We start from the raw sequence: 14,273 nt of genomic DNA, 5'->3' as shown, positions 1-14,273 counted from the left end.
TGGGGATATGGTGATAATTCGAGAAACAGAATTCTAGCCTCATGCAGGTATTTACCTAAACAGTATGGTGTAGGATTTTTTTAACTTTTGCCTCTTGGCCATTGATTTTTTTAGAATAAGCCTATAACTACAGCTTCTGACTTTGTTCCTGTTGAACACTGTTGTGCCGTTTTTTGGTCCAAGGAAAATTTGCTCATGAAGGTCCTGGGCAATTGGAATGTTGCATAATTTTCCCAACCCCTCCTCTAAAAGCCATCTCTGATCTAACTCTACCTTTTGAGTACCCGTGACTGGAAGTTTGGATATGCTTGAATGATGTCTCTATCTTGATTTTTCTTAATACTTTCATTGCCCAGCATTGTTTCGTGTTTAAATTCAAGGCTTTTTGTTTGTTTTCAATCTGGCATAAGGAAAGGAGTGATTCGCATAATTTAGGGGTGACCAAGCCTCATGAAGAGCCACAAAACCAAAAACCTATTATGACCAAGAGTCACTGATCAAAAATAATTCCTTTAACATGAGCAGACATTCCAGAGGGGCAGTGGCAAGCAAGCGAGGCAGGGACCAGGTGCTACACACACCCTTTCGCTTTTCTCTCCTCTTTAATCCACTCCCCATTTTTCTAGAAAATTGTTCTGTGCATATTCAAACCTCCAATGATTACCCAGCCATCTCCACAACAAGCACAAACTCCTTTCTATAATAATAAAAATAATGATGGCATTTATTAAGTGCTTACTGTGTGCAAATCACTTTTCTAAGCACTGGGTGGGGGGGTTACAAAGGATCTGGTTGTCCCACGGTGGGCTCACAGTCTTAATCCCCATTTTACAGATGAGGGAACTGAGGCCCAGGGAAGTTGAGTTGCCCATAATCACACAGCTGACCATTGGTGGAGCTGGGATTTGAACCCATGGCCTCTGACTCCAAAGCCTGCACTCTTTCCACTGAGCCACGCTGCTTCTGTCAGCTTTAAAGAACCCAATCAGCTCATTTTCCTCCCACTACAACCCAGCCCACTCACTTTGCTCTCATAGCACTAATCTACTTCCTGTGCCTCACTTTTCTTTCTCACAGTCAACCCCTTTCTCCCTCCCTCCCGCTTTCGTATCCAACAGACGACCACTCTCCACATTTTCAAAGCCCTACTAAAACCACTATTACCTCCTCCAGAAGCCTGCTCTGAATTATTATGGTATTTGTTAAGTGCTTACTGTGTGCCAGGAACTGTATTAAGCGTTCATTCATTCAATTCATTCAATCATATTTTTTAATTCATTCATTCAATCATTTATTGAGCGCTTACTGTGTGCAGAGCACTGTACTAAGCACTGGGGTGGGCACAAGCAAAGTGGGTTGGACAAAGTCCCAGTCCCACGTGAGGCTCACGGTCTTAATCCCCATTTTCCAGATGAGGTAACTGAGGCACAGAGAAGTGAAGTTACTTGCCCATGGCCACGGAGCAGACCAGTGGCAGAGCCGGGATTCATTCATTCATTCATTCATTTAATCGTATTTATTGAGCGCTTACTGTGTGCAGAGCACTGTACTAAGAGCTTGGGAAGTCCAAGTTGGCAAAATATAGAGACGGGACCCATGACCTTCTGACCCCCAGGCCCAAGCTCTGTCCACTACGCCATGCTGCTTCCCATAAAATGATACAAAGACTTTTTATGGTATTTGTTAAGCGCTGATCACCGCTGTGTTCTCTCTCCCTTCTATTCATTCATTCAGCCATATTTATTGAGCGCTTACTGTGTGCAAAGCACTGTATTAAGCCCTTGGGAAAGTACAATACACTTCCCCTCTCCACAGCACTTGTGTATATTTGTACACATTTATTACTTTATTTTACTTGTACATATTTACTACTCTATTTTATTAATGATGTGCATATAGCTATAATTACATTCTGGCGGTTTTGACACCTGTCTACTTGTTTTGTTTTGTTGTCTGTCTCCCCCTTCTAGACTGTGAGCCTGTTGTTGGGTAGGGACCGTCTCTATATGTTGCCTACTTGTACTTCCCAAGCGCTTAGTACAGTGCTTTGCACACAGTAAGCGCTCAATAAATACGATTGAATGAATGAATAAACAGTGACATTCCCTGTCCACAGCGAGCTCTCTACATCACCTATGCATTTGCGTTCACCCCTCCAAGCACTTTAATGCTCATCCTACCACTAGATCACTTAGGTTCATATCCTTGTATTATTCTACTTCCACCATCAGTAATTTATTTTGTTTGTTTCTCTCCCCACCACCTCCCACTAGATCAGAAACTCCTTATGGTCAGAGATTGTGTCTACCAACTGTATGGTTTTCTTCCAAATACTTCATACAATGCTCAGTATATACCCCTGATGGACTTGGCCCATATGGGGTGTGCCAGGGGGGTTGCTGCCAATTCATTATACACTTGCAGCCACAGCACAAAATAACAGTAAAAGATGTTAACTAGCTAATCACCTACAGTTGCACAGCAAGTAAAGAGGTTCGGAAGGTTTAGAGAATGATAGTTGGCAGTGCGTAGGTTCAGTTATTAGGTCAAGGTTGTGTGCTGATCAGTTTCGGATAACTGTTCCAGAGGCAACTAGAGGGAGCGCTCTTTTTGCTGATCCTATTAACAGAACAGTAAGAGGCTGTTTGCTAATGAGACTTGCAGATTTTATGGAAGGGAGCCAAGGAAGCTGCAAACCCGTGGGAGAGGACTCAACCACCCTAAATTGCTTCTCCTGAAGGGATCCACCAAGATTGCCTTTGTGTGCAGGATATTTAGAGTGGCAGTAGATATTCTGAAGGTCAAACTCCTGGAGTGAGGTTCTATCTATGTGGACAGGTGTAGCTAAAAAGATGTACAACCAACAGTCCATTCATTCCACGCCACATGCACATGCTAGTGGCTTTTCTGTGTCTATTTTTAAATCTACCTCTTAGTTAAATGCTGTTTAAGGAGAGCAGTCAACACTTCTGATTGTTGCGTGGTTACAGTTGTCTCCTAAGAGTAATAATAATAATTGTGGCATTTAACCATGGACTGGGGTAGATACAATTAGGTAAGACACGTATCCTTTGGGCATTTAATATTTATTTACCTCTAACCTGGTCATCTGTCTTAGGACCACCTGCAGTGAAGTCATGGAACTGTTCTGCCCCTTGATTTTGATTATCCCTCATTGGTGACTCTGATTTTGTTTCACATGCTAGTTGCAGTGTGGCTCAGTGGAAAGAGCCCGGACTTTGGAGTTGGATGTCAGGGGTTCAAATCCCAGCTCCGCCAGTTGTCAGCTGTGTGACTTTGGGCAAGTCACTTAACTCCTCTGTGCCTCAGTTCCCTCATCTGTAAAATGGGGATTAAGACTGTGAGGCCCCCTGTGGGACAACCTGGTCACCTTGTAACCTCCCCAGCGCTTAGAACAGTGCTTTGCGCATAGTAAGTGCGTAATAAATGCCATTATTATTGTTATTAGTGGATGCAAATCTCACAACCATATAGATGTGGCAGGCAGCTTTATGCCCTATTGTTGTCACCCTCTTTATTTTTGCTGTCAGTCTTCATTGCTGTGCATGAAACACTTGATAACCACCTATATGCCATCTAGTTTATCATCATCAATCATATTTATTGAGCGCTTACTATGTGCAGAACACTGTACGAAGCGCTTGGGGAGTACAAATTGGCAACATATAGAGACAGTCCCTACCCAACAGTGGGCTCACAGTCTAAAATGTGCTTCAAGAGCACAGTTCTCAGCTTCTATAGACTTTTGGATGACAGACTTAGATGAAATTCTTAGCTTTTCCCTTATGGTGTTCATCAAAGGCTTGCGAAGTGCTGGAGTGCCTATAAAGTTATCTGATCAGGCACAGTCACTGTCCCACATAGATCTCCGAATCTATTTTTTAATCCCCATTTCACAGATAGGGAACTGAGGCCAGAGGTTGGTCCTGCAGCGGGCCAGTGGCAGATCTGGGACTAGAACCTGGGTCTCCTGACTGAGTCCCGTGCGCTTTCCACTAGGCAACACTGCCTCTATATGTTGAAATGTTCCCAGTTTCAGTGCATTCTGATATGAGCTTCTAGGCTCCTCGTCACCACAAGCCTGTGTAGAATAGATTGAACAGGCCTGGACCTGTGATGCAGTTTCAGATACAGCACTTTAAAATAATAAGTTTACGGAGAATTTGACTCTGATGTATGTTTAGCATAACGTTTTGTATTTCAGGAACGAATCTATAATCTATACCATGTTTTCCTCATGGATAAATATATATAAAACTATACATTATAACAATTTAAAGGATGTACTTATATGCTTTGCTGTCCAGAACTCTCTTTAGGAAAATGACAAATGTGACTTAATTTCCTACCCTCTTAGAAACTGTGCTTCAGTAGTATTTATTGAGCACTTACTGTGTGTGTAGAGCACTGTACTAAATACTTGGGAGGTACAATACAACAGAGTTGGTGGATGTAAACCCTGCCCACAAGGAACTTACATTCTACAGGGGGGCACATGTTAAACTCAGATAGGGGAAATAGTATATAAGAATATGTACATAAATGCTGTGGGGCTGGGATACTTCCCAAGTGCTCAGTACAGTGCTCTGCACACAGTAAGTGCTCAATAAATATGATTGAATGAATGAATGGAGTGAGTATCAAAGTGCCTAAGGGGTACATAATGCACACAGTAAGTGCTCAATAAATGCATCTGCTTGATAGCCAAGTGCATAAAGACCCAACATAAAGCACTAAAAACAGAAAATATAGCCTAAATTAACTTAGTGAAAGTAGTTGGACTAGTTTTGTTGCCTAAAGGGAATGAAATACAAAGAAAAAATATTTATCAGGGTCAATTGCCAAGGATGGAGAGTGAGAAGAAAAATTAATAGGCCTTAACATTGATTTTTTTTCCAATTTTTATCGTCAGAACAATCAGGGTTGGATGACTTAAAAGATATGTTAATTAAATCAGGAGCTAAAATTATTTTTAATGGCATGGCTAAATGTTGAAATAGGATTGACTTGATTTCTAGCTTCCCATGTACAGAACACACACAGCATTATGTTAAACTATATCATTGTTGTATCGTGTTAATTGGTGGTAAATCAATCAATCGTATTTATTGAGCGCTTACTGTGTGCAGAGCACTGGTAAATATGTGCTCTTCTCTATATAAACATGTATACCTGATTTTCCTCACAGCTTCTTTTTCTAAATTATTGGAGCTGGTTTCAAAAATAAATTTTCATGTGTCTCTGCATTTTAGGACTGACCTGTTTGTGAAGGACATTTCTCTTTGTGACGGATTGATAAAAAATGTGGAATAATTCAAGTTACCAATGGCTCTTATCAATTATTCTTTTATGTTTAATGAATCAAGTACGTAGCCAGAATCAAGGTAAGTGTGTCAAAGGAACTATTTCCTTTTTTCGATCGCTTATGTATACAGAAAAATTCTGTTTTGGTGTTCATTTAAGTGATTAAAATTCCAGTTTCTTTAATTTGAAGTCTACTTTTCACTCAGTATTTTGAGTGTCTAATATCAATCAATGGCATTTGAGTGCTTACTCTGTGCAGAGCACTATTCTTAGCACTTGGGAAAGTATAATATGACTGAAATGGTGAACAGAATGCCTGCCCACAAGACACTTACAGTCTACTGTTGTTCAAAGTACTATTCTAAGTGCTGGAAAACATTCAGTTTGATCCAATTCCTAGCCACGAAGGTGCTTACAATCTAAGAATAAGGTGAAAAGGGTTGGTAGTAGACCTGTAAGGAAAGATGATGAACATGGAAATACAAGAAGCCTTCCAGACTTAGCCCCTCCTTTCCTTTTCATTCATTCACTCATTTGTATTTATTGAGTGTTTATTGTGTGCAAAGCACTGTACTGAGTGCTTGGAAAGTAATAATAATAATAATGATGATGGCATTGTTAGGCACTTACTATGTGCCAAGCACTGTTCTAAGCGCTGGGGGGGATACAAGGTGATCAGGTTGTCCCACGTGGGGCTCACAGTCTTAATCCCCATTGTACAGATGAGGTAACTGAGGCTCAGAGAAGTTAAGTGACTTGCCCAAGGTCACACAGCAGACATGTGGCGGAGCCGGGATTAGAACCCATGACCTCTGACTCCCAAGCCCATGCTCTTTCCACTGAGCCACGCTTCTTAAAGTTCAATGCAGCAACATATTTCCTCTTCTCCCACTCCCTTCTGCATTACCATCACTGTTCCCCTGGTTCTTTCACCACCCACAGCATTTATGTACTTGTCTGTAATAGATTTGTATTGATGCCTGTCTTCCCCCCCCATCTAGACTGTAAACTCATTGTGGGCAAGGAATTAGTTTGTTGTATTGTACTCTCCCAATGTCTTAGTGCTCTACACACAGTAGGTGCTCATTAAATACCATTGAATGAGTGAATATAAAGAACAAGACAAGTATAATGAGCTGCAAAATGCTGTGGTTAAAGGAGCTGTCTTATGCTCTCAGTGGTCATGCAGGATTGTTCAAAGTCTAATAGTCAGTCATGGTCATCCCAGTATTCTAAATATTCAGAAGGGACCTGGCTGTACCCTCTCGACTCTGATCCCTCCTTCCCAGTCTTTTTGCAGGCTCCTCCTCTGCCTCCCAGCCTCTGACTGGGCATCCCTCAAGGCTCAGTTCTAGGTGCCCATCTATTTTTCATCTAGAGCCAATCCCTTGGAGAACTCATTCACTCCCATGGCTTCAACTACCATCTTTATGCAGATGATTCTCAAATTGACCTCTCCCCTGCAGCCTGCCTTCAGGCATTTCATCCTGCCTTCAGGGCATCTCTAGCTGGATTTCCCCACTCACACCTGAAACTTAGCATGTCTGAAACAGAACCTCCACCTTCCCACCCAAATTCTGTCTTTCCCATCACTATAGATAGTATCACTAATGTCCTCATCTCACAATCCCATGACCTTGGCATCATTCTTGACTCACCTCTTTCAACCCACATTTTCAACTGTCACCAATCCATCCAGTTCAACTTCACAGCATTGCTAAAGTCCACCCTCTCCATCCTAACTGCTACTAAACAGGAAGCAACGTGGCTTAGTGGAAAAAGCCCGGGCTTTGGAGTCAGGGGTTCTAATCACTTGTCGACTGTGTGACCTTGGGCAAGTCACGTCACTTCTCTGGGCCTCAGTTCCCTCATCTGTCAACCGGGGAAGAAGACTGTGAGTCCCACGTGGGGCAGAATGAGAACCTTGTATCTACCCCAGCACTTAGTACAGTGCCTGACACATAGTAAGCACTTAAATGCCATTTAAAAAAAAATCCTTCACAAATTTGCCTGTCATTACTTAAACAAGAGTGTATCCATGCCTATAACTTATTTGCACATTATTCTGACCTGTTTTACCTCTTCACTCATTATTCCCCACCTCAGTATCTTCCTTTCTCCTAAGCTGTACCTCATTCTCGATTCTTCCATCTGTTACCTTGCTCCCTTATGCTGTTCCCCTGGCTTGGAACTCCTTTCCTCCCCACATCAGACAAACCATGGCTCTCCTCGCATTCAAATCCTACTTCCTCAAACCTTCCTCAGTTTGCTCTCTCATCACCCTGAGACACATCTTGCCTTCAACCATCTCTAGTGCTTATAAACTTACTTAACACTGGTACCTCTCCACCATCCCAACACTCATGTATCCACATGTACTCATTTATTTTAACTGTTTTACTTGCAGTTATTTTTTAGGCTCCCTCTTTACCATGTAAAATCCTCGTGAACAGGGAGTGTCTAACTTCTTTGTTCTTTACTTCCCAAGTGTAGTGTACCACACCATGTACGTTATCATGTACTGTGGCCTCAGACTGACTCACACAGTAGCTACTCAAATACTAGTCTGTGGAACAATGTACTAAGCATTTATGGAAAGAATAATAGTGGTAAAATATATAATCCCTGCCCTCAAAAGGTTTGTAATCTAACAAGGGAGACAGGCATGAATTGTTAGGAAGAAGGAGAATGGATAGATGGGTAAGAAATAAATGCTTGAAGAGTATAGTGTGTGGGTTCCTACATAAGGGGTTTGAGTGACTGAGCATTTTTAGAATTTTCTGAGGTGGTATTGAGAGATGTGATTCTTCTCCCCTGGCTATATATATACTGTATATATATATATATAGCCAGGGGAGATATATAGATATAGATATATATATAGATAGATATCACATGTGTGTGTGTGTGTGTGTGTGTGTGTGTGTGTATGAAATTTATAAACCAAACAAAACTTAGACCAGTGAAGAAAGACTGAACATATAAAGAACATGCTTTATAATAGTTAAATACATTGCAATACAGTGCCCTCTCTCTGTTCTGCTCCAAAATGTTATGGAGAGAGGTAGAGCACGATAGGCCTGAAAGGATGATCAATTAAAATTCCCTTGCTCTTTTATTTTCCATCTCCCCCTCCAGCTTGGTAACTTCCTGAAAGCCAGACTGAGACAGGGAGCGGGGAGAGAGAGAAAAAAGATTGTCATCCTATTTCCATTCCATACCTAGGAAACCACAAAATATAAAGAAGGTTTTTGCAGGGACAGGCTAGACAGTCTCCTTATATACATGAATAGAGTCAGAAGTGTCTTTTTATACCCTACTGAAATAATAAAACGTACACTATGACTTTTGTCTTCAGGAGCTCCTCATGATTTGAAGTGCATAACACATAACTTGAAGACATGGGACTGTTCCTGGAAAGCTGCCTCTAGTACAGAGTTTGGCACTACATATGAAGTTTGCACTGAAAACAGGTAATATGGATCCATCTCCTCCCTACCCCCATAGGCAAAAAGCCAAGTCTATAATTCATGATACAACGGGGCTATGATTTTTTTTGCCTTCTCAGATTGTTGGAAAGAGGAAGGTGAGGGAGATAAAGGGAGGCAGGAGAAGCAAATATGCTGATGGTTGGAATTTTGTGCAGAAAGACACCAAAATTTAGAATGAGAGAGCACGGTGGTAACAAAAGTTAAATTTATTCATTCATTCAGTCGTATTTATTGAGCACTTACTGTGTGCAGAGCACTGTACTAAGCACTTTGGGAAGTACAAGTTGGTAACATATAGAGACGGTCCCTACCCAACAACGGGCTCACAGTCTAGAAGGGGGAGACAGACAACAAAACATATTAACAAAATAAAATAAATAGAATAGTAAATATGTACAAGTATTCTAAACATGATCAGTAGCAAATGGGAAGCGGGGGGCATAGTGTTGCTTGCTGTTCAGAAATATAGAACACAAAGCACAAGAATGGTCACCAGAGGCTTAAAGTTGGAGTGAGAACCCTATTTTTTTCTTAATGGTTAAGCGCTTATTGTGTGCCAGGCACTGTTCTAAGTGCTAGGGTAGATATAAACTAATCAGGTTGGATATAGTCCATGTTTCACATGAGGCTCACAGTTGTAATTCCCATTTTACAGATGAGGGAACTGAAGCACAGGGAAGTGAAGTGACTTGCTCAGGGTCACACAGCAGACAAGTGGCAGATGAGAACCGAGGTCCTTTTCACTCCCAGACCCGTGCTTTATCCACTTGGCCATGCTGCTTTTTCTGTTCTTTGTACCCCCACTGCAGGATAGAAAGTGAGATGTCTTAGTTTCTTTCTACTGACAAGGGAGTCTTATCCTCATTCTAGGAAGGAAGTCATCGTGGTGTAAGGTATAGGGGAAGAACCTATTCCCCATTGAGACTTTATGATATGATAGCCATATCAGGAGAAGCAATGTGGCTCAGTGGAAAGAGCCTGGGCTTGGGAGTCAGAGGTTATGGGTTCAAGTCCCGGCTCCGCCATTTGTCAGGTGTGTGACTTTGGGCAAGTCACTTAACTTCTCTGTGCCTGAGTTACCTCATCTGTAAAATGGGAATAAAAACTGTGAGCCCCGCATGGGACAACCTCATCACCTTGTACCCCCCCCCCCCCCAGCACTTAGAACAGTGCTTTGCACATAGCACTTAAAAATGCCATCATTATTATTATTATTATTATTATAATTAGTGCTTTTCTGCAGTCTTGCTGAGCTGCTTGAGGCATGTCCGCAAATTGGAGTTGGATGGGGAGGATAAGATTTCCCTCTGTCCCCTCCCTTTCCCCTTGCTCCATATGCCCCTACTTTCACCTCCCACCTCTCCTGCAACTTGTTCCCCTAAACCAGGATTTGGACATCTGTGACCTGGATTCTCCAGCCACAGGATTTTAAATAGTTTCATGGCTAGCTGGAGCTGTCTGCATCCCCTTGTTCTGGGTATTTTTTCATGCTTTCCTTGTCCATACAGTGTTCGAATTCCCCCATTATCAATCTTCATCTTGGGAGAGGGAACTCTCCAGGATAATCTCCCAAGACCCAGTGTTTAGTGTTCCTTTGGCTCCAGGTGACATCTTGAAATAGCCATGTCTCCAGGGTGAGGCTCTGAGGTAGATCTCTGAAGCATAGGTGCATTGTTAATGTTCATTGATATTGGTTTCCAAATTTAATGGCTTTAACTTACAAATTATCCTTTGATCAAAATGTCAAAAATTCTCTGGGAATGTTCAGTTGTAACCACCAAGACATTAATTCTCACTTTTTAAAAATTTCATGTTGTGTGAAATTTAGTTCTAAATCTGAAAGTGAGAGAACTGTCTTGGTGTTTTATAGTGTGGCTGAATTTAGATTTTTGTTGTTGTTGTTATTGTAACATCAGCCAATACTATAGTACCCTAAATAAAACATGAATTGGCTGTGGCCTCTACCAAAACTTCAACTTTGGGCTTTTTTAAAATTGAGAAATACAATTTTCATAATTTTGGTGTAAACTTTGCCATGTAACCAGATACAACAAACACATACTGTTTTACTGTTACTTCAGGTTCTACCAAAGTGTTTATTTTTAGTGTGTGCTTTGGACAGAACTTGCTAGAACTCCAGAAAGATGGCAACACGTCAAGATAGAGCAGAGTGGCTTTGGAAAAAATGCCTGTATATGTTCATGTGGTGTCTGTCATGGAGTATTTCAACGCTAGTTTTCTGTAATGCAGTGTTCTGTAAGATCATAACCCCTGTGTTATAGGAAACCTGGGTGTAAAATGTGTATTAAATATCTCTTCTTGGGGAATCTAATAAAGCCTTCTTAGAGAAGTAATACCTTTTAAAGCTTCAGTGCAAATTTAAATATTTACTTTGTTTCAGCTTCTACCCATGTAATCGGACAGAAAAAACAAGAATCAAACTTCCAGCTCCTTCATCCGCTGAATATGAAATAACGATAAGTGCGCTGCGTCTTTCTGGAAATGCCATAACTAAATTTGTAATGAATGAAAGAAATGTTTGTAAGTATCCATTTCAGAGAAAATTGGTTTTATACTAACGCAAAATAAATTAGGCTTTTTTTCCTGTAGGATTTGGTACTTTTTAGCTGGTAAGAATATATTAAATCCTTGGACTTAAATACTTGTTGAGGAATGAACTTTCTCTGTGGCACTGCTTCTGTTTCCTCCCCATCTTCCTCTCTTCCTCCATCTGACACCTGTGACTGATGGATACAGTGAGAAACATATGCTTAGAGGTATTCATTTACCCGGAGATAATGCAAGCATGACCCTTTGTTTTTGGGATTGAAGAACATTTGTTTTCAGTTTTCCATTACTTTTGTGAAGTTCCTTGTAAAAAGTGTCATAGCTGAAAATTTCATAGTTAACTTTTGCTATAACTTATGATGGTGCTGTCTGTCCACTGTAGGACTATTAACAGAGAAGCACTGTCTAGGTAGTTCAAATAAGTGGTCAGAGTGCTATCTGAATCATTCCAAGCAAACTTTCCTATGTTTATACCCATTTTATTTATTTCTGTCTCTCCCACTACAAATACCTATATACATATATACATTCTGTTCTTTTTTTAAAAACTCTCGGTTCTCTTAATCAATCAATCGTATTTATTGAGTGCTTACTATGTGCAGAGCACTGTACCAAGCGCTTGGGAAGTACAAATTGGCAACACATAGAGACAGTTCCTACCCAACAGTGGGCTCACAGTCTAAAAGGGGGAGACAGAGAACAGAACCAAACATACCAAAAAATAAAATAAATAGGATAGAAATGTACAAGTAAAATAAATAAATAAATAAATAAATAGAGTAATAAATATGTACAACCATATATACATATATACAGGTGCTGTGGGGAAGGGAAGGAGGTAAGATGGGGGGATGGAGAGGGGGACGAGGGGGAGAGGAAGGAAGGGGCTCAGTCTGGGAAGGCCTCCTGGAGGAGGTGAGCTCTCAGCGGGGCCTTGAAGGGAGGAAGAGAGCTAGCTTGGCGGATGGGCAGAGGGAGGGCATTCCAGGCCCGGGGGATGACGTGGGCCGGGGGTCGACGGCAGGACAGGCGAGAACGAGGTACAGTGAGGAGATTAGTGGCAGAGGAGTGGAGGGTGCAGGCTGGGCTGGAGAAGGAGAGAAGGGAGGTGAGGTAGGAGGGGGCGAGGTGATGGACAGCCTTGAAGCCCAGGGTGAGGAGTTTCTGCCTGATGCGCAGATTGATTGGTAGCCATTGGAGATTTTTGAGGAGGGGAGTAATATGCCCAGAGCGTTTCTGGACAAAGATAATCCGGGCAGCAGCATGAAGTATGGATTGAAGTGGAGAGAGACACGAGGATGGGAGATCAGAGAGAAGGCTGATGCAGTAGTCCAGACGCGATAGGATGAGAGCTTGAATGAGCAGGGTAGCAGTTTGGATGGAGAGGAAAGGGCGGATCTTGGCAATGTCGCGGAGCTGAGACCGGCAGGTTTTGGTGACGGCTTGGATGTGAGAGGTGAATGAGAGAGCGGAGTCGAGGATGACACCAAGGTTGCGGGCTTGTGAGACGGGAAGGATGGTAGTGCCGTCAACAGAGATGGGAAAGTCAGCGAGAGGACAAGGTTTGGGCGGGAAGAAAAGGAGCTCAGTCTTCGACATGTTGAGCTTTAGGTGGCGGGCAGACATCCAGATGGAGATGTCCTGAAGGCAGGAGGAGATGCGAGCCTGGAGGGAGGGGGAGAGAGCAGGGGCAGAGATGGAGATCTGGGTGTCATCAGCGTAGAGATGATAGTTGAAGCCGTGGGAGCGAATGAGGTCACCAAGGGAGTGAGTGTAGATTGAGAACAGAAGGGGACCAAGCACTGAACCTTGGGGAACCCCCACAGTAAGAGGATGGGTGGGGGAGGAGGAGCCTGCAAAAGAGACTGAGAAAGAACGACCGGAGAGATAAGACCATTGCTTGTGCTTTTAATTAATCAAGAACATCTTTGGCAGTCACTTTTGAAATGAGTACTTGCACAAAAGTTTTATATTGATCTAAAATCTCTCTTTGTATGTACACAAATGCACCCTACTCTGTACACCATCTCCAGTTCTCTCATTAAAGCAGGCATAGGTTTACTTCAATCACAGAATTGCCAAAAGTATTTTATGTTCCCTAGCACCTGGCTGCCCCAGGGCCAAATTGGAAGAGAATGTAGTGAGTTGAGCACTCAAGCCCTCTGTCACTAAAGCACTCAAAGACCATGAGGGATTGTGGGTGGCATTGAGAGGTCTCCTTCCTTGGGAAAGGAGGAGAAATAGTTTACCAGAAGTTGGTAGTTGTGTGAAGCAAGTCCCTAATGCTACCCTGAGCCCCTGGCAGACCTGGTATATCCAGGGTACTTTAAGTGCCTTGGGACAGTAAGAACCAAGAAGTGCTGTAGGGTTACGAGAGGCCCACCCCCAAATTCATTCAGTTGTATTTATTGAGCATTTACAAAGCACATAGCACTGTACTAAGTGCTTGGGAAAGTACAATACAACAGTAAACAATGACATTCCCTGCCCATAATGAACTTAGAGTCTAGAATGGGGGAGACAGACATCAATACAAATAAATAAAATGACAGATATGTACGTAAGTGCTTTGTGCCTGGGGTGGGGGAGAGCAAAGAGAGCAAGTCAGGGAGATGCAGAAGGGAGTGGGAGATGAGGAAAAGTGGGGCCTAGTTTGGGAAGGCCTTTTGGAGGAGTTGTGCCTTCAATAAGGCTCTGAAGGGGGGGAGAGTAATTATCTGGCGGATTTGAGGAGGGAGGGCATTCCAGGCCAGAGGTAGGATGTGGGCTAGGTGTTGGCAGCAAGACAGGCACAGTGAGAAGATTAGCACTAGAGGAGTGAAATGAATGGGTTGGGTTGTAGGGGGAGAGAAGCAAGGTGAGGTTAAAGGGGGCAAGGTGATGGACTGC

General features: G+C 42.4%; 1 protein-coding gene across 2 annotated transcripts in view; it reads left to right on the top strand.

Annotated features, from left to right (window-relative positions):
• The window catches only part of LIFR (LIF receptor subunit alpha), a 169,717-nt gene that overhangs the window by 106,364 nt on the left and 49,080 nt on the right, over nt 1-14,273 (top strand). For both annotated transcript variants that reach the window (XM_038744413.1, XM_038744412.1), the window contains exons 2-4: nt 5,274-5,405; nt 8,684-8,798; nt 11,218-11,357. In XM_038744413.1, the coding sequence (XP_038600341.1) occupies nt 5,324-5,405; nt 8,684-8,798; nt 11,218-11,357 (337 nt within the window). In that variant the 5' untranslated portion in view covers nt 5,274-5,323. The remainder of the gene's footprint in view (nt 1-5,273; nt 5,406-8,683; nt 8,799-11,217; nt 11,358-14,273) is intronic.

The sequence above is a fragment of the Tachyglossus aculeatus genome, chromosome 3 (genome assembly GCF_015852505.1).
Source record: "Tachyglossus aculeatus isolate mTacAcu1 chromosome 3, mTacAcu1.pri, whole genome shotgun sequence".
NCBI classification, from domain to species: domain Eukaryota; kingdom Metazoa; phylum Chordata; class Mammalia; order Monotremata; family Tachyglossidae; genus Tachyglossus; species Tachyglossus aculeatus.
The sequence above is the reverse complement of the archived record's forward strand: the minus strand, read 5'-3'. Positions and strand labels throughout refer to the sequence as shown.